At 41.7% G+C, this 26,447-nt stretch overlaps 4 protein-coding genes across 4 annotated transcripts; 2 read left to right on the forward strand and 2 right to left on the reverse strand.

Annotated features, from left to right (window-relative positions):
- Positions 1-79: 79 nt before the first annotated feature.
- Positions 80-2,602, reverse strand: uck1 (uridine-cytidine kinase 1). Its single transcript, XM_069169215.1, has 7 exons — positions 2,433-2,602; positions 1,945-2,104; positions 1,528-1,624; positions 1,287-1,429; positions 1,113-1,207; positions 974-1,022; positions 80-888 (listed from the first exon to the last, which is right to left on the reverse strand). Exons 1-7 carry the CDS (start codon positions 2,520-2,522, stop codon positions 701-703), a joined length of 822 nt encoding a protein of 273 aa, XP_069025316.1. The 5' UTR covers positions 2,523-2,602; the 3' UTR covers positions 80-700.
- A 234-nt stretch (positions 2,603-2,836) lies between these two features.
- Positions 2,837-4,350, reverse strand: dnlz (DNL-type zinc finger). Its single transcript, XM_069159920.1, has 3 exons — positions 3,994-4,350; positions 3,730-3,869; positions 2,837-3,045 (listed from the first exon to the last, which is right to left on the reverse strand). The coding sequence occupies exons 1-3, from the start codon at positions 4,237-4,239 to the stop codon at positions 2,913-2,915; spliced, it is 519 nt and encodes a 172-aa protein (XP_069016021.1). The 5' UTR covers positions 4,240-4,350; the 3' UTR covers positions 2,837-2,912.
- Positions 4,351-6,532: 2,182 nt separating this feature from the next.
- lrrc8aa (leucine rich repeat containing 8 VRAC subunit Aa) lies at positions 6,533-15,264 on the forward strand. The gene is made up of 3 exons (XM_069169316.1): positions 6,533-6,687; positions 11,178-13,302; positions 14,875-15,264. Exons 2-3 carry the CDS (start codon positions 11,188-11,190, stop codon positions 15,148-15,150), a joined length of 2,391 nt encoding a protein of 796 aa, XP_069025417.1. The 5' UTR covers positions 6,533-6,687; positions 11,178-11,187; the 3' UTR covers positions 15,151-15,264.
- Positions 15,265-20,623: 5,359 nt separating this feature from the next.
- On the forward strand, positions 20,624-26,414 carry phyhd1 (phytanoyl-CoA dioxygenase domain containing 1). Its single transcript, XM_069169339.1, has 11 exons — positions 20,624-20,767; positions 21,781-21,939; positions 22,267-22,342; positions 22,425-22,472; positions 22,549-22,604; positions 22,689-22,751; positions 23,156-23,177; positions 23,801-23,929; positions 24,478-24,594; positions 24,880-25,006; positions 26,160-26,414. Exons 1-11 carry the CDS (start codon positions 20,639-20,641, stop codon positions 26,206-26,208), a joined length of 975 nt encoding a protein of 324 aa, XP_069025440.1. The 5' UTR covers positions 20,624-20,638; the 3' UTR covers positions 26,209-26,414.
- The last annotated feature ends 33 nt before the right edge of the window (positions 26,415-26,447 follow it).

The following is a 26,447-nucleotide window of genomic DNA, read 5'->3' on the forward strand; positions in this document are numbered from 1 at the left end:
TGTGTTGGTTAGACGCTTCATTTTCTCTTCCTTCAAAAGTCAACCGACTCTTTGAAACAAAACAAAAAAACATAAAAACTTCATAAAAGACTTTCCTTTTATTGTCGTACAGAAATGGTGAGTGGAAAATGAACCTTAAAAAAAATGAAGGCATACATTCAGCGTTAAATAATGAAAAGGAAGCACTCGATGTCAAACTGAAACACACATCTGACCCTAATTTGATTTTAAAAACCATTAATAAAAACAGGGAAAGATAACTTTATATGAATATATATATATATGTATATATATATATATATATATATATATATATATATATATATATTAATCTCAACACAACAACTAAGCATGACTCAGCTTAATTGTAAGGTCAAACTCTACGTGTAAAAGCGCGTCTGTGATAGAGCATGTAAATAACTATAAGACCTGCCAGTAACAGATGTTAACACCAAAAAAAAAACTAAAAACGGTTCCATGGAAGACTGTTACGGTCGAAATAGAGACTGATAACATTGATTATGCTCCAATAACTAGTGAAATGATTTAAGATGCTTGCAATGTGGGATTGTGGGTAATATTTTTCTTTTCTTTTCTTAAATGCTGCCGGGGGGGTGAGACAGTTTCTGACCCGATCTGCACAAATCAGTAGCAGCAATTCCAACTCAGAAGCTCCCATTCAGGACTCGTCCACACAGTCTCAGTGAGGCCGACTGCTGGGCTCCAGCAGCACCCTCTTTCCTGCAGGGTTGGCGGCTCCGTGCTGCAGCTCGCTCTGCTCGGAGATAGCCCGTTTGAAGCCGCGGCTGTTAATTGAGCCACGCTGCCATTTGCAAAGGTCGCCGTTCAGAATGTCTTGGATGTGCTGCACGATGAGGTTGATGGCAACTGGTGACGGACAGAGATGTTTTACAGGGATTCCTGATGCTGGAGGATTTAGCAGAAGAGCTTCGTATTAAGAAACAGCACTTACCCATATTGTCAACTCCCCTCGGAATGATGACGTCGGCATACTTCTTAGTCTGGAGAGAGGAAAACAGCCTTAGGAATAAAGCGAGGTTCGACTCATCGACGGAATACGCACCGTAATCGGTGCTGACCGTCGTACTTACAGGCAAACAAAACTCCTCAAAGGCAGGCTTGACAAACGTCGTGTACTGACTGAGGATCTGCTCCAGGTCCCTGCCTCGGTTCATGTCCCGCAGAACTACAGGAAGAAGCAGGTTAAACCGTCGATGCGCCGCGACAACATCTGGACTCAATGCGTGTGAGGGAGACATCGGTACCTCTGCGAGACAGCCTGACGTCGGAATCCGTGTCCACGAAGAGCTTCATGTGAAACATGTCGCGCACTTTCTGGGGGTAGAAAACGAGGATCCCCTCGAAGAGGACCACGTCTGCTGGGTAAACGGTGATCCTGCCCTCCAACCTGTGAACACACGCGGGAGGTCTCAGACGGGAGAGAAAAAGGGAGGACGGAGGATTTGTAACTTAAATTGGGGCTTAAATCGGTGTCAGACGTCCCACCTGGAATGGGTGACGAAGTCGTACGTTGGCACTTCGACCACTCTCCCCTCCACAATGTCCTTCAGGGTTTTGTACATTAACTCGTTGTCGAATGCCTCTGCAAGACAAAACAGAAACATTTAAGAGTTTAATGAATAATTAACTGCATTTTGTTCGCTTAAAAATATTGACTCCAAAGGAATCAATAAGGAAAAGATCATTTCAATGTGTTGATTGCAAATCACTTGGATGACAACCATCAACTAAAACTAAAAGCCCCAGTTGTTTGTAGTGCGTTTACGTGTCCAAGGAGTATTTGTTGCAGTTCATTTCACGGTCTCTTTCCAGGAAGGTGGTATTTAATCCAGATGTTAGAGGAGACAGAAACTTAATAAAGTGAACTTTTTTTTAATGGTTAATAACAACCCGTGGACTCACCTGGGTGATCAAAGTTGTACTGGCCTTTCAGCGCTTTGGCCTTCTGATCCGGAGTCAGGACTCTGTAGAAACTGTCCTGGCTTATAATAGCCACCTTCCTCTGGCGGTGGTCCACCTTGTTCTGGCCCAGGAGCTCCATGATCTTGGCACAAACTGTCGACTGAGGCAGAAACCACCACCCACCTCCACCTGTCACTTAAACTGTTGTTGTTGTTATTTATTTATGACCCGACAACAACGCTTCAAGTTCACGATAGCGAAACGCGACACGAGTTAACAACACAAGGTTAACGTTCATTGACTTCATTGTTTAGTGAAGTGATACACAAGCGGCAGGCGGAGCAGGCGGAGCAGGCGGAGGCGCCAACTGCTCCGACAGTTTGATGGGAGCTTAAAAGCGCTGCTCGCGAGCTATGCTAAGCTAGCCAGCATTTCCATCACAAGGCTTCAAAAATTAAATCAATAAATTAATTAAATAAATGACTGACCTTTCCGCTGGCCGTTCCCCCACTGACCCCGATTAAGAAAGGACGGTGTCGCGCCCTTTCCGCCTCGTCCAGGGCCCCGTGAGAATCCATAGCGGTAAACCGGATGAGGAAGACCAGCTAGCTTCGGCTTAGCTGTTGCCCGAACTGTGTTAGCAGCAGCAGCAGCAACAACAACACGGCTGTTCTCGCGAGAACTCGCGCGATTTCAACACAACGTTGGGTTACGTAAAAAAAATAACATTGTCGTGATTTACACGTGCAAATTCACCTGACAGGTTTCTGGGTTGGCAGAATATATATATATATTTTTTTTTTTAGGAATAGTCTGAAATATGCACATTAATTTTTTATTTATTTGCATTGAAAAATCTATTTTAATCGCTCAGAATGACAACAAAAGCAAGTACAACATTTTTCTTTTATTATTTAATTAAATATATAAAACATCTTAAACTGTACATACGTAGTATAAACACGGCATTATTGTTTTTCTGGGTCTTCACCACGCTGTGACTCCTGTTTGCTGGATTCGTCCACCACCATCTCGAAAGCAGCAGCTCCTTCAACCCTCCTCACGGTCTCTCCTCTGGCAGCGAGGATCTCCTCAATGTTTCTGAAACGTGACGCAACACGATTCAATTTTAATTACATTTTATTTTAATTACATTTAATTTTAAATATGTAATTAAACTTCAATTACGTATATTTTTATTACGTAAATGTAATCACATACATGTAATATATGTAATTACGAGAAACACACCGGAGCTGTAATTAAATTTTAATTACATTTAATTTTAAATATGTAATTAAACTTTAATTACATATTACCTATATTTTTTTATTACATATATGTAATATATGTACTATATGTAATTACCAGAAACACACCGGAGCTGTAATTAAATTTTAATTACATTTAATTTTAAATATGTAATTAAACTTTAATTACATATTACGTATATTTTATTACATATATGTAATTACGAGAAACACACCGGAGCTGTAATTAAATTTTAATTACATTTAATTTTAAATATGTAATTAAACTTTAATTACATATTACGTATGTTTTTATTACATATATTTTAAATATGTAATTAAACTTTAATTACATATTACGTGTAATATGTGATTGTTTTTTCCCCTACTGTTATCAAAAGTTGTTGTTGTTGTTTTTGAGGGGCATTCTGGAATTTCTTGGGGGTATTTTATTTTTTTATTTTTTTTGGGGGGGAGGACCTTTGACCCCCTTTGATTAGTGTTTTTGTTTTTGTTTTTGTTTTGGACCACCGACCTCTTCCCCTCCAGGTCAGAGAACCAGCCGAGGTTGTCTGCGATGATGTGGTGACTCTCGCATCCCGGACACGTCACGATCACGACACCTTTGTGGTAAGCAGGTTTGGAGATCTTCTGCCTTGACCTGGTGGAGCAAACCTGGAAAAACAAATAAATAATAATAAATTTAAAAAAAAAACAAGGTAAAGACAACAAACATTGTTTATTTATTTAGATTAAATAACTTGTGTAAAGCGAGGGGAGTAAATAGTGGTTCTTCTACCTTGCACGTGTAAACCAGCTGATAGTGTGTTGACTTGATCTGCCCGACGGCGTCGCTCCCGCCGGGTGGAGATGTGGAGAATCCTCGGGGACCACCGGCGGGATGTTCAGCGGGCAACCGGCGATGAGAAGCCCGCAGCGGCTCCGACCTGCCGGTGACGGTCGGAGAACACCGGAGCAACCGGACGCACGAGCGCACCGTCCTCGAGCAGCGTGTCATCGTAAAATACTTGTGTAAAGCTAACATGATAACAGATGTCTTTACGAATACATAATAATAATAATAATAATAATAATAATAATAATAATAATAAAAAGGACGGTTCTAAGGAAGTTACGAACGAATTCGTCAACGAGTGCTTTGGCGCGCTTTGATGACATCACCCGCACTTTGTACTTTCAAAATAAACTTTATTAACTCGTTTATTCACAACAAACTAAATGCGATATTTTCCGTAAAGATGTTGTTCTTCTTATTCTTACGTAAAGTGATTTGCCTTTATTTATTTATTTATTTATTTTTTTTTTTTTTTTTGGAGGCTTTATCATATTCAAAAACTCATGAAAGTGGATACGCGTATGTCTCCCGGCGAAAAATGTCGCATTCTAGTGGAGTCGCGAGTGGGCGTGGCCAGCGCCCCCTGCTGGAGACAGGAAACGAGACACATCACTGCTCGCGGTTTTTATTTATATTACATTTAATTTCAGAATGCTTAACTGAAAATTGTTTGCTGGAACATTAAATTAATAGATAGAAATAGATTAAATAAAGGGGGAAAAATGGTATTACATGAATTATAAAATAGAAAATACATTTAATGATCTTTAGGTGAATAATGTTCATTTGATGTTCATTTTATTGGACTTTTTAATCAAGTTTATTTGATCTTTTGGACGTCTGTTTATGTTAATTTTTGAGTAATTACCTTTGTGTAATTTGAGTAACTACCTCAAATATTTTATTTAACAATCGATTTAACATATTTAAATACATTTACTCAAGTAGGCTAATTTTGTTTGACTTTAACACTAATACCTACTTTTATGTTGGCAATTCTTGTATTATGCTCCACTACATTTCAGAGGGATATATTACATGTTTTATTCCATTGCAGTGATCTGATTGCTGCTTATTACTTTGCAGATTCTAATTTTAAATACAAATATATGATCAACAACAAAAAAAACATGATGCATTGCAATATAATAAACCACAATATTTTATTTTTCTTTTAATATTTGATGTATATTTTCCCTTGCAAGGCTGCTGCAGGCCTGCAGAGGTGACTTCAATGGAAATCAGCACAAATGGCAGATTAATTGAGCTGGGGGTGACAGAAAAGAGTGTCACTTGATCTGTCTCAGAAAGGTGGGGGGAGCTTTGGGGAAACTGCAGTTGATCTGAAACTGGGAAGACCTCTGACACACTGCGTCTGTGGTGAGTCCACGTGCATCTTTTTTGTGCACTGCATTAGGGCTTATATCTATCACTTATGACCAAATCAATTTAATTTCCTTAATGTAAAAACTAAATAGGAGGAAATAAGAGATGGGGTTGTTTATCTTAAAACACAGGGTTCTAAAATGTGGCACGTTTAATATCACTAAATGCTCCATACTATATTCTGCGCAGTCAGTTTTTACAGGAAACCGTCGGTCTTTGTTCATAAGACTTGAATTTAGGACATTTATTATTCAGTAGGAACAAGTTCTATCTCCAAGTTTGATAGGCTTTTTTACAAGGCATCTGTTCAGGAATAGATAAATGATGTATGTCCCAATACTTTGTCATGAGGAGCCATGATTTTAACACCATTAATGTCAATCTGGGATTACACAAAGAGACAAAAAGGTTAGGTTAGGTTAGTTACTTTATTAACCCCCAAGGGGAATTTTTTTTCCGCTACAGCAGCATACAGGAAGCAATAAGATAATAATAGAACAATAAAAAGCAATAAAATAGCAGTAAAAAAATATTAAATATAAAATGCACAGTATATACAGTACAGTATGGTAGTTAGGTAGGTATTTACTTTATTAATCCCCGAGGGGAAATTTTTTCCGCTACAGCAGCATACAGAAGCAATAAGATAATAATAGAAATAATAGAATAAAATAATAGAATAGAATAGAATAATAGAAAAGCAATAAAATAGCAGTAAAAAATATACAATATAAAATATAAAATGCACAGTATATACAGTACATTATATATCTATATGTATTATATACAAACAAACCAAGAAACACAGTCAACATATATATATACACATACAGTACAGTATATATCTATATATATTATATACAAAAACCAAGAAACAAAGAAACACAAAGAAAAACAAGTGAAACAGCCTAATCCCAAGAAGAACTGTGACATATATCCCGCATATGTTGGGAGATTTTTCTGCGCTCCACTTTGCCATATAACCGCCGTGCTTTTATTTTGACATCCGCAAATAATTCAAGTACTTCCGCCTGTCATGCGCACAGTCGTTGTTTTTTTTTTTTTGTTTTTTTGCGTACCGCCGACGGAACACATTCGGCTCGCGCCTTCGCCTCCTCCTCCTCAGTGGTCGCGCGAGGCTCCGGCCTGCTTGTCCCGACCAGAGCCTCACCTGCCGCGGATAAACCCCCGTTTGAGAAATGTGTCACCCGGGCGTGGAGGACGCGACAGACACGAACTTTGATAAAACAGGTGGGTCGTTTTTCCTTCAACGTTTCCGGCGGTGCGTAGTCGACTAAGCGAGCACGGGAGTGATTTCCCCGCCGCGGCGCGCTAACTGATTTTCGGGTTCCGAGACGCCCGTTTCCCGTCCACCTCCGCGGAAGGAAGGTCGCTCCCCCGGGTTGGTTTACGTGTAATTTAATATGACCGCATTACAGCCACGCTCTTTAATCCCTCGTAAATATAAGACGCTGAAATGTTCGCGATCACATCAACAACGTTTTATTTATCTCCAGTTTGAAGGCCGAGCTGTTCTGGTATGTTGGCACAAATAATATTACTGATAAAAAAAATATTAAAAGAAAACCACTCAGACTGTAAATAACAGATTAAAAATGCAGTTTTATCTCCTGCTGTAGACCCTAAAAATAAAAATAAAAAACACTAGTATTTCTTTCCTTTTTTTTTTTTTTTTTTAATTTTTTTTTTTAGCTGTGGTATTTTGGAGTTCATTGTGTTTTCACATTATTTTTTTTTATTATTACCCAAATATTGCAGTGATTATAGGGTATTGTGTCACTCTAATATACAAGTACATAAAAGTACAAATATGACTTTTTGAGTGGCCCTTGACTTGGGATATGTACTGTGTGTGTGTGTTTGTGTTTGTGTGTAAACAGGAAAAGTTAATTTTTGTGAGTCAGCACCAGTCACACCTGGTTAAACTATGCTGCCTGGTCTACTCCATCAGTCGTTGTTGAGGCGGATGGGCTGCTGCCAGAAGCTGTGGCAACTGTTTTCTGCAGGCGGCCAGTCTGAAGAGGGATCTCTTGCATGTTTTCGAAAGATTTATCTGCAGAAGAGACCAAAATCTTATCATTAACAGCTTCCAGGAAATTTGCCTGTGTTAAAATTTTTTTTTAAATAAATAAGTCTTAAACCACTGGCTTCAGTTTCCTCAAAAAGGGATTGAGAAAGTAGTTAAAAAAAAAAGAAAAGAAAAAGAAGAGCCAATTCTTTTACAGTCTTGAATATTTTCTCTTGCCAGCTGTAGGACATAATGTTAGTTATGAAATGCTTTTGTGTCCGGTTGCAGGCAGGTGAAAGACGTCATACATCTATAGGGGACAGTGGATTGTGCTGCCAGAGACCTTTAGCAGGCATTATCACTGGAGCTAGTTACAGTAGGCTCATAAAACTTCTAATGGGCACGTGTTGATTTTGAAATTAAATTAAATGACATAATCATAATCACAATTTTCTGTTGCTGAGCTGGTTCCAGCTCACATTAAATATATATATATATATATTTAGGAATTATGTCTCCGATTTTATGTGTTGAATTCCTTCGTCCCCTTTTCTTGTCTAAAGTGGGACTTAAATTAACAGTAACTTTCATTGTTGATCAATCTGCTTCTCTGTTAAACATTTAAGCTTTTGTACTATGAATAGGTGAAAAATGCTGATCTCATATTTCCTAAAACGCAGTATGATATCTTGAAATCAAAAATAACCCAGAACTAAAATATATTCAATCCGTACATTTGAGACGCTGGAAGTAGAAAATGATTTAAGCGATGAAAAGATTTACAAACATAGTTGCTGATTAATCCTCCGTCAGTCGACTAACCAGCTAATCGACTAATAGTTCATGCAAGTCAACAAGTAAAGTCAATAAGTCAAATGTTCTTAAACTGTTGTTATTCAGTGTTGAACTAATCTGGGTTGAAATTTCCTCTGAAGGTCCTTTGGGTGTTTTCTATCACTCGTGTGGAAATTCATTAAGTTGTTACAGGGAGAACATTGACAGATGTACAGAACCCAAAGAAGTATAAATCAATCTAATGAAATATAATAAAAGCACACGCCTAGTGTGAGTGTTTGCTGTGCTTGGCGTTCATCCGTCTTTCCATCTGTACATTTGATCTATATTCTGAACCACTTACGCTGTTCGGGCTGAGTGGACCGGAGCGTGATGCCAGTCTAACACGCATTCATGCCTAAAGAGAAACTGCTGTTCTTGAAATTAGAATTTTGTTTTTATTTGTTTTATTTTGGCTGTCATATTTCAGTAATTCAGTTAAAAAGGTCAGTGCAACTTTAAGTTATTTTCAGAGGGCGATACAGAATCGTATCGGTCTGTTTTTTTTTTTTTTTTCCCCGTCTGGCTTCAGTCGAGGGACGACGGTGCCCTTGAGGGACATTACAGTTGGCGCTGGAACATATTGGCTCTTTGCAGCCAGGTTCACCTGCGCCTCTCTCAGCCCGGCGTGTCCGAGTCCCGTCGACAAAGATCGCCTTGAACAAAGGCAGCTCTGTTTTAATTCAGGAGAAAATGGACCGAGGCGAGGCGGCCAACGGGAACCCGAGAGGAGAGTCTCTATATGATCCAGGCCTGGATTTCTTCTTCTTAAATACCAGTTTTAGGACACCGTTATTTCTCTGATCCTGTTCGGGATGGTGGGAGGGAGGGTTTCAATCAGAGAAGGAAATGAAGTGCAGGGGTGGTCCGGGAAGACAGAGGAAGGGGGGGGGGATTCTCAGACAAGATAAGCTGCTTCCAGGCATTTCCTGTGCCAAATAATGTGAAACAAACCAAAGAAGATATCAGAGACTACGATTACATCATGTTGTGAGTTTGGTGGATTATTTTTCTACATGCCTTGACGCACCTGTTTCTTCGTGTGTCTCTGCCATCTGTGTTTGGCAAAAGGAAACTGACCGTGAAGCGGTGTTTGGTAAAACGTGGTTCGGTTCGGGATGCGTTTGCCCGACAGTGGGAGGGAAATTGCTGTGGTGTCAAGAGATTTGCTGTTGTTCTTTTGACACCATGTGAATTATCACACTTACGGGGTATTTTCGCAGCTGTCGGTGTCTCTTGTGTGCCGAAATGTCTGAGTTGCAGTAAAGCGGAGGCCTGACGGAGGAGCCCGACAGCGACTGCACTGCCTTTCTGGTTTGAACTGGATAAAACAATGATTTTTTTGTGACCACTTGACAAGCTATCCTCTTTCGTCCTTTTCCTTTAGGTAAGCGCCGGGTTGAGCAAACAGGGAGAGAGTTCTTTTTTTTTATTATTATTAAATCCTCCCTCTCGAAATGATAAGACCGTGATCCACATGAAACCTTATTCCATGTAACAGCGGAGGCTTTGGTTAACACTAACCTTTGAAACTACTTGAACAGAATAAACTCTTGCATTAGTTTAATGTTTATTCTGTGGGGAAGTAGCCCGGTTGTGGTTTCACAGAGAGGCACGCAAGCATAAATGGACGCCTGGGATAGTTTAATACTTTGGTTTTAGTTTATAAACTGTTCAGCAGCAGCCTCATCTCGCAGATCTGGTTTCACTTCACCATTTTTCTAAGGGAGTCACACTTAAAGATTTTCTTTCGCTGCCCGGTCTGACTGTTTATGATCGGCGAGAACAATCACTTTCGACAAAGCTCACCAGTCGATTTTAATTCACGTCTCGTTTTTGAGGTGTCGAAGTGGGATTTTTACGGTGTTGAGGATTAAGTGTGTTAACGTTATCTTGGAAGAAGACACTATTTAAACATGCACGCTGAGAAATTGCTACACATAACAAGGGCTTATGTGTGAACACGCCTGCTGAGTCAACGTCTGTGGTCCTTTTGGTTCTGGCTCGCTCTGCAGTCTCTGAACCGCAGTCAGCTGTCGGCACACGCACCATGTCCTGGATGTCTCTGAGGCACAGAAGACTCGACAGGAAAATATTCGATTATGATTAGAGCTTCTAGCTGTGGTAAAATACAATCCGCATTTGGCCTACATGTGCGGATTGAGCTGCATGGATGACGAAGATAACCAAATTGAAGTTCAGTGCCTCCTTGTGTTTAGCCTTTATTGATATGCTTTTATTTATTTATTTACATATTCATACAGGATGTTCCGCAAACTGCTGTTTATATTATTAACGATTAGTAACTTGGAATACTTACAAAGATTATAGCTTCCTCCTGCTCCGTCCGTGTGCAACAGGAACAATTTTTTTAAATTATCCCTTAAATTTAACACATAAAATGCTAAATAGTTTGCTGGCAAGTGCAATGCAGCTTTCCTCTATTTTACCCTGGGGACAGTTGTGATGAGGATTTTTCACTTTTCTCTGACATCTTATGGAAAACACGACGAAGCAATAAAATAATTAGCGCAGCAATTGCATATGCAAATAAGCATAGGTTTTTTTTATCTGAACTTGTGTGGTTATTTACATACATTTTAAAAACATCATGTTAGTGTAATTTTACAGAAGATCATATTTAACAACAAATATCCCAAACTATTTGGTTTACAAACATTTACTCTGTTTTAAAACTAGTTTCAATCGCATATTCAGTTAATTGACATTGTTTTAAGGTCTAGTTCAGCTGTGTTGAATAATATTTTGATGAGCTAAGATTTACTCTCAAACAAAGAGAGCTTTTAAACAAGACGTTATATTATGTTGAATACTCGTCATGGTCCACACTAACTCCCTGTTGTCTTTGCCCTTCCAGATAAACCATCATGATTCCCATCACAGAGCTCCGGTACTTTGCTGACACGCAGCCAGCGTACCGCATCCTGAAGCCATGGTGGGACGTTTTCACCGACTACATCTCAGTCGTCATGCTGATGATCGCAGTGTTCGGTGGGACGCTGCAGGTCACGCAGGACAAGATGATCTGCCTGCCGTGCAAGTGGGTCGTCAACATGTCATGCGAGACCATGCCCGTCCCGAACGTGACCGCCCCCTTCCCACCGGAACCCAAAGGCATTCAGTACGACCTCGACCGCCATCAGTACAACTACGTGGACGCCGTGTGCTACGAGAACAAGCTACACTGGTTCGCCAAGTATTTCCCCTATCTGGTGCTACTCCACACTCTCATCTTCCTGGCCTGCAGCAACTTCTGGTTCAAGTTCCCCCGCACGAGCTCCAAACTGGAACACTTTGTCTCCATCCTCCTCAAGTGCTTTGACTCCCCGTGGACAACCAGGGCTTTGTCTGAGACCGTGGTGGAGGAGAGCGACCCCAAGCCTCTGGGAAAAATGAACGGCTCCATGGATAAGAAGGCCTCCAGCGTGAGCGAGGATGTCGAGGCCAGCGTGCCGATGCTCCAGCGCACCAAGTCCAGAATCGAACAAGGGATTGTGGATCGCTCTGAAACTGGGGTTTTAGACAAAAAGGAAGGGGAGCAGGCCAAGGCCCTTTTTGAGAAGGTGAAGAAGTTCAGGATCCACGTAGAGGAGGGAGACATAGTTTACCGACTTTACATACGTCAGACCATCATTAAGGTAATCAAGTTTATACTCATAATTAGCTACACGGCCTACTATGTAGGCAACATCCGGTTCAGTGTGGTGTGCCCGGTGAACATCCAGAAACTAACAGGGTACAGCATGTTCCACTGCGCTCACCCGCTGGCAACGCTGTTCAAGATTCTGGCCTGTTTCTACATCAGCCTGGTGGTGGTGTACGGTCTCATCTGCATGTACACTCTCTGTTGGATGCTCAGCCGCTCCCTCAAACGATACTCCTTCGAATCCATCCGCGAGGAGAGCAGCTACAGTGACATCCCCGACTTAAAGAACGACTTTGCCTTCATGCTGCACATGATCGATCAGTACGACCCGCTCTACTCCAAGCGCTTCGCTGTGTTCCTGTCAGAGGTGAGCGAGAACAAGCTGAGGCAGCTGAACCTGAACAACGAGTGGACACTGGACAAGCTGAGGCAGCGGATCACCAAGAACTCGCAGGACAAGCTGGAGCTGCACCTCTTCATGCTCAGCGGGATCCCGGACACGGTGTTCGATCTGGTCGAGCTGGAGGTGCTCAAGCTGGAGCTCATCCCCGACGTGACCATCCCCCCGATCATCGCCCAGCTGTCCAACCTGAGGGAGATGTGGCTCTACCACACGCCAGCTAAAATCGAAGCTCCGGCTCTGGCGTTCCTGAGAGAGAACCTGAGGTCTCTCCACATCAAGTTCACCGACATCAAGGAGATCCCACTGTGGATCTACAGCCTGAAGAACCTCAGCGAGCTGCACCTCACGGGGAACCTGAGCGCCGAGAACAATCGGTACATCGTCATCGACGGGCTCAGGGAGCTCAAAAGTCTCAAAGTGCTGCGGCTGAAAAGCAACCTGACCAAGCTGCCGCAGGTGGTGACGGACGTGGGCGTGCACCTGCAGAAGCTCTCCATCAACAACGAGGGCACCAAGCTGATGGTGCTCAACAGCCTGAAGAAAATGGTCAACCTGACGGAGCTCGAGCTCGTTCGCTGCGATCTCGAACGCATCCCGCACTCCATCTTCAGCTTGCACAACCTGCAGGAGATCGACCTGAAGGACAACAATCTGAAGACGATCGAGGAGATCATCAGCTTCCAGCACCTGCACCGCCTCGTGTGCCTCAAGCTGTGGTACAACCAGATCGCCTACATCCCCATCCAGATCGGGACGCTCACCAACATGGAGAGGCTCTACCTGAACCGCAACAAGATCGAGAACATCCCCAGCCAGCTGTTCTTCTGCCGCAAGCTGCGCTTCTTAGACCTGAGCCACAACAACCTGACCAGCATCCCCGCCGACGTGGGCTTCCTCCAGAACCTGCAGTACTTCGCCGTGACGGCAAACAGGGTGAGAAGCAGAAGTTACATGTATCCGGTGCATGCTTTCATAGTTGTTTTTCTCCTTCTCTGTTCCCGTCTCCACCCGGCTGTCTTTTTTTCTCACGCGTGACTAAGATCATCCCGATGGCCCGATTAGGTATTTACAAAGGTCAGCACTTGTAAATGCTGAGGTGATCAAGGACAGATTAAGAGTTATGGCTTTGAAGATAACTGCGTGACTGAGTTTTGGACTTGGACGGTTGAAAAACGTATTTGTTTATCTTGGAAATGTCCAATCACTGAAATAAAAGAAGATACTATCGAGTGGGGGGGGTTTATAAATTCAGTCCTGTTGTATAGACTGCAAGTGAAGTCTCGCATGTTAGATATACAGCCGGTCCTCCTGAATGAAGCACACATTTTACTGCAGGTCTTAGAATAGATCAATGGCAGATTTCAAAGCTTTATGGTATATTTTTGGTTACAGTTGTGGTATAATACTTTTTTTTTTTTTTTAAATCTCTAGACCACATTGTGACTCTTTTAATATTATATATCATTTTCCCTTTTCACAGTGCAGCTTCACAAATCCTGGCTTTTCCCCTTTTTTTTTTTAGAAGAGAAGGTTGCAGATAAAAATGTCCGGACTCCTGCAGATTTTTCTGAAAAGTAAATTATGACTTTTCAAAAAGAAAATGTTTGCCTTACTTGAATGGATCATAAACTTGAATATATTCATGTACATTCATGCCATTACAGTCCCAGTTGAATGAGTCCATGTGGTGTTTTGGTGAAAGCGATGATTTAACAACAAGTTTTCAATGTTGGAAATTCATTCAGGAAGATGCAGTTTGTTCGCTGTGAGAAATTAAAACAACATTCAGAGTATTCTCCAGAAAAACACAGGTTTAAACTCCAAATAATGCTTACAGCATCATGTGTTTTTAGTAAAGACTACTATTTGTTTTACTGTGTTTGCTTGTGTGGTTGCACACTGAAAATAGCTTCCAGCAGGTTTGTGTGCAGCCACAAATAGCTCCATTAAATCGGATCCCTCTGGTGTCTCGTGCGTTTTTAGGGCCTCTCTTGCTTCAGTCCTCTTTTACACTGTCAACGCAGGATCAATTCTGAAACGTAGTTGTTAATATTGCGTCCATGTAGGAGTTTTTAGTTGGATGGGGGACGGAAATGTTGTTTTTAGGCAAACAAGTTCATGGATTGTACAGAAAACACACAGGGGTTGATACGTTTTGGCGCCATTTTGATGCTTTCTCTCATTTACCTGTGTCCTAAATTTGTTTTGAGACTTCAAACCTGAAGCTAAAGAGCAAATTTTGAGCATCTTTGATCTTGATCTGATTTGATTCCTGTGCTGTTATCCACTTCCTGTTCTGTGTTTTTGATTGGATAGCTTCTGAAACAATGATGATTTCGAACTGAGCCGCTCTTCACTCATTACCGAGGAAACGGCGGCCTCTTTTTCTTCCTCGTTGCCTCATCTGGTCAAGGCATATAGATTAATAATTGAAACAAATCCGCCTTCCTGCTCACTGGTAACTTCCACCCCTCATTATTCTGCCTTTTATCCTCTCCACTTCAGATCGAGACTTTGCCCCCGGAGCTGTTCCAGTGTAAGAAACTGCGCACTCTGAATCTGGGGAACAACTGCCTGCAGACGCTGCCGTCTCGCTTCGGAGAGCTCACCGGTTTGACCCAGCTGGAGCTGAGAGGGAACCGTCTGGAGTGTCTCCCGGTGGAGCTCGGCGAGTGCCGGCTGCTGAAGAGGAGCAGCCTGGTGGTGGAGGAGGACCTGTTCAACACGCTGCCGCCAGAAGTCAAAGAGCAGCTCTGGAGGGCCGATAAGGAACAAGCTTGAGCTGTGGGGAGCTGCAGAGGAGAGAGGTTTGATTAGAGATAACAAACAGGCAGACATTTTGTTAAAGCCAGGCTGACAGAGACAGAGAAGGGGGGGAGAGAGAGGGAGAGAGAAATGGGGGGGGGGGGGAGAGAAGAGAGAGAGAAGAGAGCGAGGAGAGAGAGAGGAAGCGGTGTCGGCCATGCAGACATAGAAAAGTGACAGCTTCTTGTTTGTTTTGGTGCGCGAGGATGTCAAACTCCGAGACCTCAGAGGAAGTCTTTATGGAAATGACAGATCTGGTTCAGTCATGTGTTTCATCCTGACTGTAAAGCTGCAGGGATGCAGGTGGGTGATCTCGAGTGTGCATCCCACAGTAGGACCTTTTCTAAAGCAAACCTGTTTATTTGAGAGCCAAAAAAATATGAGAAAACTTTGCACAACTCGGTCTCGCCAATGAGCAGAAGGTGCTCACGACGACTCCTTCGCCGACCGCAGGATACTTGCACAAATACGCTCGGAGCAGTGTTCGCCTGCCCGACCTTCCTCTGGCCAGAAACATATTACTTTTGAAATTTTTACAAAGACATTTGCGGTTGCGGTGCAGTGTGGCTCACAACACTGGCAGAGGTATATTAATAACATCACGGCCGGTTTGTGGAGGCGTAAAGGTTTCGCTCACTTTTACGCTCGACCTGCTCGGAAGCATCTTTTTACGAGAACAAAACGACTGTAGATCAACAACTGGTCCCACAGGTGATCTCACAGCTTTGGCCTTAACTCAGACGACCGGTGGAAACGACTTCAAAAGAGAAGCTGTCAAATGTTCAGCGGGAACAAACTCTACAGTGCAATGTCTAAACACCCTGCAGTCGTTAATTTATAACGCCGCCCTGTGTGGCCGGCCGGCTGTTAGCGGCACGGGGAGCGATGGTGGACAAATCCGCCGTCCCTCTTTGTTTATACTTCACCAGGCATCTTTATTTAAGCATGTGACACAGGCTCCAATTATTTTACATCACACACTACAAGACGTGTGTGAGATGGCCTTTATATCTGCGGGCCTGTTGGAAGAAGAAGAAGATTTCATTTGAAATACTATCATATATTGGTATCATGTTTGAGACAGGCGGGGATTCAACACTCGAATAACCCGTGATCAAAGTTCATATTGTACACAACCATGGATTTGTTAAAGCTTTTCATTTGCGCTTCTTCTGGAGCATTTATTTGTAGTCGGATTGAGTAAGTGACCTTTGTTCAGTTCAATATTAATATATTTTGCTTCGCTGACTGAAATGTAATTACGCAGCGAGTCCCCTGCTCACATGAAGCGAGCTGTCAGACACAAACAGTCAGAAAACACCCACGTTCATTTTTTTTAAATTTTTATTTAAAACTCATGCCAGCTTGCACAGTGCTAATCATGCAGCCAGGAGATGACACACACTAATAACATGAATGACAATGATGGTATTTTTTTGTTTTTATTGTCATTTTACTATATGATTTGGAATCATGACATCTGGATGAAACAGGTGAAAGAGGGAGAAACAGGAGAGTCTGAAAAAGTATTGACTCCGGTGGTCAGCTGTTCAAACGCTCGCCCTGACAGGATATTTATCATGCCGAGTTTTCTCCCGGGACAAAAAAGTGGACCGTGATGCCAGCGATGTTTTTATCCACACGAGATGCAGGAAATTGCAGCGTGAAAGAAACTGGTTTTGACCGACCTACATCATTTTATTTGCGGAGAGAGAGAAAGAATGCACAATATGTGATTTCAACCGTTCAAAATTAGTGCAACATGCTCTGTCTGCTTGAAACACTTTCCTTGTTAAGCCCTGAGATTTAATAGCATCGTTTGGAGTAAATCTGCTCCGTTTACTTCAGCCAGGCATCTCATACGGCCTCGGCTTTTACAGGCTGTATACCCTGTTAATGATCGCACACATCAGTCATGTTTCAGTTTTTTTCTCCCGCTGTAAAATGTATATCTGAAATGTTTAATGTCTTTGTTTCATGTGCTCTTATTCTTACCAGCTGTTTCTTTTTCTTCCTGCTTTTTAAGAGATTTAAAGGAGGTTTCAGTGTAATGATACAGCCGCACCTTTGTTCACAGTGGAGTTTGTTTCACTGAGGCCTTTGCTGAATCCAAATGCCCTTCGATGGGTCGCTATCAAAGTGCTCCCGCGCAGTCTTAACGTACAGAGAAAGGAGGCTTAGTCTCCGATGTGCTGACTAGAAAGTAGTTTTAAAGTTGGAAGAGAGGCAGTAGATTAAAGGAAAGCTTCTCCAGCGTGAATAGAATTTGTAAACATAAAAGTTGTTTACATCCGTCACGATAAGTCGGCTCTGGTTTAATTTTTGTGGCGCCAAGTAGGATTACAAACATATTCTTGAGGACACACTGTCAACAGCGAGTGTTGATCTGTCGGATGTCAAATAATGAAGGCGAATAGGGAAGGAAGTTAGATTTCAGCACGTTAAACTGCAGAGATGCTGTAATGCTGGAGGTGGTTATAAATACAGGAATAAGGTGTAAGACAAGTTTTAATTCACTCCAAAGTAAAAATGGCTCAGCTGGTTTTTGTGCTTTAAACATGCGTGACAAAGCTACGTTGTCAAAGTGTTTCTTCTTTGTGTTAAATGTGCTTCTTCTAGTTATTTTCCTACTTTGTTGTGCCGTCGCCTTCAGACAAAGTTAGTTGTGTTTTATTTGTTTAAAAAACAACAACATTCATCCTCATGATTTTCTTTTTAGAGCCATATATTTCACGTAGAGTCCTTGCGGATTTTAGTCGTGCGCGGGGTGTTTTATTTTGAAAATGACAGGATGCTCTCCGCCCCGGCTGACCAGCTCAGTGCAGCGTGATTGCAGCTTCTGTCAAAATCGGACCGGCGATGCTTCCGAGGCGAGCTGCGATGCATCCGGTGGAAACGCAGGCGTCGTATCGAGCGGCCGTGACGAGCTCGGGTGGAGTCGGAGCCGGTTCCGGTGAAAGTGTCAAATTAGGACGTTCATACATTTTACACCAGTTATTGTGGTATTATGTGTGTTTTGGCCTTAACATGCTGGTCATGTCATCAGAGGTTGGATCGTCAAAACAAAATGTTTTTTTTTTATTTATTTTTTTCATCCTTATATTTTAAGGAGATGTTCTGGCCTTTATTGAATCCTAAATTCATTCTTGTTCAGGCTTTTATAGTCGACGATACTCTTGAAGATGGAGAGTGCCATAGAAATGTTTCTCAGGGTGTCCCTGGGAGCTCAAACCTTATCAGAACAGTTGCCAAAATTGCGATTATCCATATTACCATGTGAATTCATCTGGCGTGACACATCTGCAGTCGGGACTCATTTCGTCCCGCTGACGTGCATTTCACGTCATCCTGGGATGAAATGCACAAATATTTTAGCCTGGATGTTTGTCATTTTTCCTCCGAGCTGTGACTCAGCTGTTCAGCCCGTCGCTTCTCTCTGAGTCACGCGTTAAACTTGCAGCCCACTTTCTTTCCTGCGTGTCAGCGTTGGTGAATCTGTGGAAGGTCCGAGACGAGGTCAGTCAGACATCTGCGGAAAACCAAAAGGAGGAAGTTGAAGTGACTAATAACTCCGTGTTTATCAGAAAACTCGAGCACTTTTATCCCTATCAGAAGTGGCCCAATTATTATTAAACGCTTTAAATAATGTCAGTCACTGACTTTGAAAGCAGATTTTTCACTCAAATATTGCTTTGCTTTTAATGTTTGCCTTCTTTTTAAGTGCAAAACATCAGAAACGGTGTTCTGCTTGTGCGCTGTTTATGCCTTAAGTCCTGTTGTTTGTGATTGATCAATTCACTCTTGCACAGATTTAACTCGTGTGGATCCACAGGGGAGGTTTTTTTTCAGCAGACGCTGAGCTGCTGTTGTTTTTTTTTTGGACACGACTTCTGTTCCTGGAAACAAAAAAACAGGATTTCACAACTGAACAAAAACAAAACTCTCGACAATCTGATTTACTGTAAACGGAGGTGAGCTCGGCCTCCGGTGTGGGCATCGTGTACACGTCATCTGGTATACTGTAATATTCCTGAGGAGTGTACATCTTGGTGAGATTTCATGTTAATCCCCAGACTTCGTAATATTCCTAAACTGCCATGATTGCATTGCATTGACATCTACCGATGTATAATAGGGTTTTTTTTGTGTTTTTTTTTTTTTTTTAAATACATGATTGTATTTACGATGTACAATGAACTCACCTCTGTATTGATGCCTGTAGATCAGGGATGTGCGAAAAACAGTCTCCCTTTGTTTCGGGTGTCACCTCCATTTAATTTTGAAGCATGAGTTTGTTGATGCTGAACTTTTGTGCATTATAGCCATACTGAGAGCCACCTGCTTAAAGCCCGGGAGACAACCACGCTGAATACAAACTGTAAGCGGGGTGGCAAGACTCGTCTTAATCAGCACTGTCTGTATCACACGTGACAAAAGGCCTTTATGAATTCATCGTTGCCGAGTGGACTGAACACTGGCTTTTTAAGCGGGACGTCTGTAACGAAGGACAGCTGAACTTCCCGACGTTCAGACCCTACTTTTGTACCATTCCGACACATGATAATAAAATTAACACTTAACACTAAAATCCTCTTGCTGAGAGTTTTACTTCCTCATCTGGTGAACGGTTTCCTCTTTTCAGGGGGAAGTCCTCCCGAAGCTCTGCTGACAAATGTGTTTTAATAGACCTTTGTTCCTGCTGAACTGTTTGACTTGTACCAGCAGGGACGGCACAAGTCAAGTTAACAGCATTAACAACAGCTCAGGTCTTTTTAAGTGTCCCAGTAAGTCAGAGCTGTCTCACCCACACTGAATCCAGTTGTTTTTATTGTTATTGTTTACTCCTGTGATTTTCCCACTGCGACCTCAAATTAGCCGCTGTGAGAGTGTGAAGAATTATTTCTGTCTTACGGGGAGTGTTGGTTACACTGATGTGTGACGGTGAAAGTCTTCAGCAGCCCGGTGCGTCTCCTCCCCGACCGAAGCGATGACGGGTTGCAGCATGTTTTCCACAACCTACTTGAGTCTTCATGTTTAAAAAAAAAAAACAAGCGAGATCTTCAGTGACCAGTTCAGACGCTGTTCAGTTGTCAAAGAGGAGCTACAATATTTTTCATATTTTGCAGAGTACCGGCATCATATTTGCTAAACTCATAGTAAATTTAGTTTGTTAAATCTTGATTTGTAAAGTAACTAAAGCTGAAAATATATTGACAGACAAAAGGTTTATTTCTCGTCTTCCTCCTGCATGTGGTCAGAGTGGCCACAAGAGGGTGCTGTTGTTCTCTTCTTTATCTCCATGTTACATCCGTGACATGAGCGGCACGTAGTGGCCGCTCTGTGTTACTACAGCAGCACCATGAGCAGACGACCAGCTGCTATATGTTGCAGCGAAAGAGTTAAAATCCAAAATCCAATTACGGGCTCTGTGTGGTGACACTTCTAATTGGTTTCGACGCATCACATGGTCGGAAATCGGCATCAGGCTGCAGGTTACCCGGATGAGACACATAACGGATCGTATCTGTCACATGAACTGGATCTCTCCCTGCAGGCCAACATGGACTTTATGACGGATCAAGATGTACAAAAGGTGAGAATTACTCTCAATTTTTCACATAAGAGACACCGAGCTGCAGCTGTGGACATTCAGCAGCTTATGTTTGACTTAAAATGCAAATACTCATTTGCATTCCAGCCCATTACATAACATGCTGCAGCCACAAGTGGACAATTGACCGGAACAAACGCCCCCATTTCTGCTGCGTGAAGTAGCACATGTGCCTCTAAGAGTGAATTTTCTCTTCGGCATTCAGACTGAAGAGCTCTTATTTATTATTTGGGTGTTATATTTAGACAGGAACATAACCAGGACAAACATACTCTCCTTTAAAAATGAGTTTTTGATTTCTTTTTTGCAAGAAAAAACGTCCCAAAGTACTTAACATGACTAAAAAAATGTATATTCACTGCAGTTAATTGAACTGAATGCTTGTAGTGTGTACATTTCAAAGCTACAACAATACGATTCTCATTATTGATTATTCTGACAACTATGTCCAGCAAAAACATAGAAAAGCTTTAAATCCTGAGTGTACAAACCAGAAGCAGAGATTTCTATTTAGTTCTTGTTAAAAAAAAAAAAAAAGCGTAAAAAACAAGTAAATGATTCATCAATTTTCTCAATAGTTGCCCATTATTTTCTGTTGATTGAATAATCATTGCAGCTCTCCCAGTTTGTAGTCTGAATAGGACTTGAATAGAAGAAACCAAAGATCCATATACAACATGAATTACACCTTTGTGTGAAGTATTGTTAAAACAATTCATCAATAAAAAATTTTAGTCAGTCAACAGCATATATCAAAGACTGTCAGTCAATAACATCAAGACATTTATTATTATTACATAATTCAAATTATAATTTTTACTGTGTAAATGTTGTGGATTTGATCTTTGAATTTTCCCTCTTATGTGACTGGCATCTTTAAAATAGACATGAAAGAGAGCTACTAAAGACACTATGTCTTTGTGTCTCATGTATTTGCTTCCTCGACCTTGTGAGTTGTTTAAATTGACTCGGCGCCGCTTTTCCTCGCTCGATAGTACACGGAGGACGGGTACTTGGTTCTGGACGGGCTGCTGACCTCCCAGGAGTGCGACGAGCTGAGGCAGAGGATGACGGAGATCGTGGACCGCATGGACGTCCCCGAGCACTGCCGCACCACCTTCTCCACCTACCACGACGAGCAGCTCAAAACGCAGGTGACTCAGCGAACAGGGAAGCACAGGACACGTCTTTAACTCTGGCAGCAGGTCATTTAACATCATTTCTCTCACATGCTTTCCGTCACATCACGACTTAAAGATGCAGGTAAGGCTGCAGGAAGTCGCCGTGTCTCCTCGTCGTGATCCTGTCCAGTAGTCTGTAGATTCATCACCTCTGACCTGACTAGCAGTTATTTACCTCGACCTCGAATGTCCCTTCTCTCAGGCTAATAGAAAACTCTTCTGTCAACAGAGTCTTCAGTGTCAGTGGAGTTTGTCTCCCTGCAGGATGAGCTGACTGATGTTTATCTCTTTGGCCTGCAGGGAAACGCTGACTACTTCATCACAAGCGGAGATAAGATCCGCTTCTTCTTTGAGAAGGGAGTTTTTGACGACAAAGGTGAGCTCTCCTGAAACTATCTCCGGACTATTTCTTGTACATTAAAATGCCAGATGAGATTAAAGCACGTCCTGACCTGCAGGGGAGTTCATCGTACCCAAACAGCGGTCACTGAATAAAGTTGGACACGGTGAGATTTCTTGAACAACACTTGTGATAATCTCTCCCAAAGTCTCTTTAAACTGACACCTGCTTTCTTCTCGTAGCTCTGCATGCGTACGAGCCGCTGTACAAAAAGGTTACACATTCACCCAAAGTTCAGGTGAGTTCGCTGTTGAACAGTGTCAGAGGATGAAGAGCTGAGTCACCGAATAACCAACACTTACATCACATGTTGTTCCTGCAGGACATCGCTAAGAAGATGAGTCTAGTCAGTCCTGTGATCATGCAAAGCATGTATATTTTCAAGGTAAAACATCTTATCTATTCAGTGCAATAATACCAATGTAACACTCTGGTGCATTTATTCATACTGAGTATCTCAACTAACATTTCTAATTCATAATCATGCATTTAAACACATTTATAAATTCCATTTCTCTGGAATATTATTCTTACACTGTTGTTTTTGTTGTAGTATAAGTCACACATTTTTACATATTTATTATTTCCTTTTTTTGTAATATTTTCTCTGTGCTTGTATATCTTTCTATCTTACAATATAAGCAACTGTAACATGACCCAGTTTCCCCTCAGGGATCAAAACACCATTTCTGATTTTGTTGTCTGTAAAATATATTGTAGTGTTAGATGATGCAACATGAGCAGATAAAAAAAAAAAAAAAATCATGTTTCATTCTGCATCTTTTCCAGCAACCAGGAATTGGAGGTGAAGGTAAGAAATCATGATTTTGTTTTTATTTGTAGTTTTATTTTATTTTTCAACAAATACATCCTTTTTAAAAAAAATAATGTTTTTAACAGCTTTTGAAAAACAAAATGTGACAAAAGAGATCCCTCCTGCTTCTCTTACTTTTACTCTTGTCACATACAGTACACCCACATTTGGCATAACAATAAGTTATAGATAAATAGAAAATTATATTTTATTGGGTGTATCAATATATTTACATTCAAACGGGAGCCAACACTTAATTCATGAACAGATTCCAAAAACTGTATTTTAAACACAGTTGTGAATGGTTTCCAGATTTCATCATAAAAACTGCATGTATCAGAGCAACAAGTATCTTTGCTCTTAAGAAAAATGTTTGCACAAAATATATGCTTAATTACTTTAAGAATAAAAAAAAAAAATCATAAATTCTCAGGAAATATTTATTGATCCGATTTTTTTGGTTGATGAGGGCAAACACCTTTCCAACGATACATTTTGTCAGCCTAACCTGATGTTGGGGAGGGAGTAGGGGGGTCTCATTGATATGAGGAGTTCGTACGATAATCTTTCTTTCTTTAAATGTATTCTGGATCTGTTGCTGATTCTTGTGTGTTTCTTAGTGACGCCGCACCAAGATGCCACATTCCTGCACACGGAGCCTCTGGGCCGAGTCGTGGGGCTGTGGATTGCCCTGGAAGATGCTACTGTGAACAATGGCTGCCTGTGGTTTATCCCGGGGTCACACGATAGTAAGTACCAAACACTGTATGCATGTAATTTATTACATCGAGACACTTTATCCCTCCATTATACTCTTATCATTTGTTAGGACATACTGTATGTGACGGAGCGCTGATGAGAAGAAGCATCAGGAGTCTGTTTGATGATGCTGAAGAATTTAATGACACTCGATTTAGAAGAGCAGAATCAAGTAAATACAGTCAACGCACGCGAACGGCACATTCAGCAGTCCAACTCTTGACAGGCTTCTTCCGGGCACCCAGATAAAATCTGTGCATGTCTCTCCACGAGGACGGCTGCTTCTCATGAGACTGCCGCCTCACCGCTATAACACAGACTCTTTGTTTTACGGCTGTTTGTTCCACCTCCAGGAGACTTCTGTACATGTTATATAAAAATCCCAGGTTCCCATGGCAACGGCCAGCGGGTAGAGGTCAGCCATTTGTGCCCACGCCGCCGTCTCTCCCCTCTCCAGTAATGACCGAGCTAGGGAAGCCTAAAGGAGGAAAAATTCCTACACAGTATGATCTACATTATCCCCTCCTTCTTTTCCCAGGTGGTATTTCCCGGCGCATGGTTCGCACCCCGAAGGGCACCTTTCCCCTGACGGACTTCATCGGCAGAGAGCAGACGTATGATGAGGAGAAGTTTGTCGCTGCGCCGGTTAAAAAAGGTAAATCTGGCGTGTCTTTGATTATAAATAGTTTGGTGAATAAAGAATTCGTATTTTGAGGGACTTTGTGATGGAGGATGTATTTTAAAAATGTCCAGTGACAGAAGAACAGGTGTCTGTCATTCACCGTCTCATCTTTCTGCAAAAAAAAAATATTAAGCGTATTTTCTTCAAATGGTTTCAGCTCCTGAAATGTGACAAAATGTGGCATAAATAAAGCTGTGAGGGTTTGTTATTTGTTATTTGTTCCTCGCCCGGGTCCTTCATGCGTCTCTCTGTGTTCAGGTGGTGTCGTCCTGATCCACGGGCAGGTGGTGCATCGAAGTGCTGAAAACACCTCAGAGGACTCTCGCCATGTCTACACCTTCCACATCATGGAGACCCAGGACACCCGCTGGAGCCCCGACAACTGGTGAGAGCTTATTGGAGCTCGTAGGGGGATGAATGAAGTGTCCGTGGAGACGTTAAAAGTGAGACTACTCTTGAAACAGGAGGCACATGATCTCTGCGGCAAAAGAAAATCACTTCTACTTCATTCAGGTGCAAAATGACGCTCTTGTGCTGCAAAACACATCAAATCTAATCTTACAAGTCACTAGCACAGATTTGTTGATACCAACAAATGCGTGTTTGCATACGACATATCTGGTGTCGGTTTGAATTTGTCAGCTTCAAGTGTTTTCTGGGAAATAAGGGTTCCCTCATTCATGTGCAACTTTAAGCAGCAAGGACATTTTGACCTGTAACAGCAGGAAAAGAACAGGTGTTCTGATATTAACGATGTGTCACAGTCATTCATTTTTTATTTCTTACCGTGACATGTCAAAATGCCATCCCTGAATAAGTCCTGTGTAGTCAGATCACCGACTCCACACTGAGTATAAGCATGCAGTGTGAGAAGCAAGTTTTTGCTTTGTACCGTTCCTGAGTTATTTTGTTCACAAGGAGAAAGCAGGACGACGGGGACATAAATAAGACAGTCTCAGTCTCACGGATCAAAATCTGAACAAACCATCTCACCTGGTTTGCTATGAGCAGCTTCTTGAAGGCGAATGTTAGCTGATATTAGGAAACTAAATATTATTCCGCTCTATGCTTGGGTTCATTTTTCTGGTATATTACAGATTAATATCTCAGTGAATGAATGAGACATGTTGGTTGATTTCTGCATTTGTATCTGCTCTCAGGGAGGTCACCTGATGACATAATCGCTCTAAATCATCTGACCCAGTGAAACTCTGGAAATGAGGGGAAATTTATTGTGCCTTTAATTTGTAACTACAACTACAGTGATGCAAAACTGCATTCCTCTTGCAGTTAACATAGCTTTAGCTCATTAAACTGACTCAGTGATGTATTTTATAAAGCAATGCATGTCTATACGGTGAGCTAATGTCAGCTAAGATTAGCCACCATGAGCTACTGGTTACATCAGACCGAGTTTAACTGTCACAGCAGCTGTTTAGGATTTCATTTTATAACATAACATGTTATCTGTAGGAGTGGGATTATATGACTCATTTTCTAACACATTCATCATATTTCTGTCTCTCTGGTCCTTAAAGGTTGCAGCCCACTGAAGAGCTCCCTTTCCCGCCTCTCTACCCTAAATGAAGGATGTCTTTGGCATCTGATGCTGCACAACATCCTTTGTTCCCCAAAGAGCCGACGGCACACGTCAACCGTTTAAACTGTCGGAAAATGTGCTTATATTTCTTCTGGCTTTTTAAAAAAAAAAAATCTTGTAATGACTCCATTTCTCTGAGCAACATGTAAATTAGTAAACAGCCTGATTAATGGTGGCAAACTTGATTTTTAAATTTTTTTTTTTTTTAAATGTGTCAGTATTTTTA

Source organism: Embiotoca jacksoni, unplaced genomic scaffold (assembly GCF_022577435.1).
Source record: "Embiotoca jacksoni isolate LCO1_2020_lvr unplaced genomic scaffold, fEmbJac1.0.p SCAF_10, whole genome shotgun sequence".
Lineage (NCBI taxonomy): Eukaryota > Metazoa > Chordata > Actinopteri > Embiotocidae > Embiotoca > Embiotoca jacksoni.

What these genes read in the sequence shown, in the direction of transcription:
- dnlz (XM_069159920.1), bottom strand. Translation starts at nt 4,239, where the DNA reads ATGTTAGCTTTACACAAGTATTTTACGATGACACGCTGCTCGAGGACG. An exon ending in AGCTGGTTTACACGTGCAAG is followed by an intron (nt 3,870 to 3,993) that starts GTAGAAGAACCA and finishes TTGTTTTTCCAG; the next exon opens with GTTTGCTCCACCAGGTCAAG. An exon ending in TCTGACCTGGAGGGGAAGAG is followed by an intron (nt 3,046 to 3,729) that starts GTCGGTGGTCCA and finishes GTCACGTTTCAG; the next exon opens with AAACATTGAGGAGATCCTCG.
- lrrc8aa (XM_069169316.1), top strand. Translation starts at nt 11,188, where the DNA reads ATGATTCCCATCACAGAGCTCCGGTACTTTGCTGACACGCAGCCAGCG. An exon ending in TCGCCGTGACGGCAAACAGG is followed by an intron (nt 13,303 to 14,874) that starts GTGAGAAGCAGA and finishes TCTCCACTTCAG; the next exon opens with ATCGAGACTTTGCCCCCGGA.
- phyhd1 (XM_069169339.1), top strand. Translation starts at nt 20,639, where the DNA reads ATGGTCGGAAATCGGCATCAGGCTGCAGGTTACCCGGATGAGACACAT. An exon ending in ACTGAATAAAGTTGGACACG is followed by an intron (nt 22,473 to 22,548) that starts GTGAGATTTCTT and finishes TTCTTCTCGTAG; the next exon opens with CTCTGCATGCGTACGAGCCG. An exon ending in AAAGCATGTATATTTTCAAG is followed by an intron (nt 22,752 to 23,155) that starts GTAAAACATCTT and finishes CATCTTTTCCAG; the next exon opens with CAACCAGGAATTGGAGGTGA.
- uck1 (XM_069169215.1), bottom strand. Translation starts at nt 2,522, where the DNA reads ATGGATTCTCACGGGGCCCTGGACGAGGCGGAAAGGGCGCGACACCGT. An exon ending in GACTTCGTCACCCATTCCAG is followed by an intron (nt 1,430 to 1,527) that starts GTGGGACGTCTG and finishes GTGTGTTCACAG; the next exon opens with GTTGGAGGGCAGGATCACCG. An exon ending in GAGGGGAGTTGACAATATGG is followed by an intron (nt 889 to 973) that starts GTAAGTGCTGTT and finishes GTCCGTCACCAG; the next exon opens with TTGCCATCAACCTCATCGTG.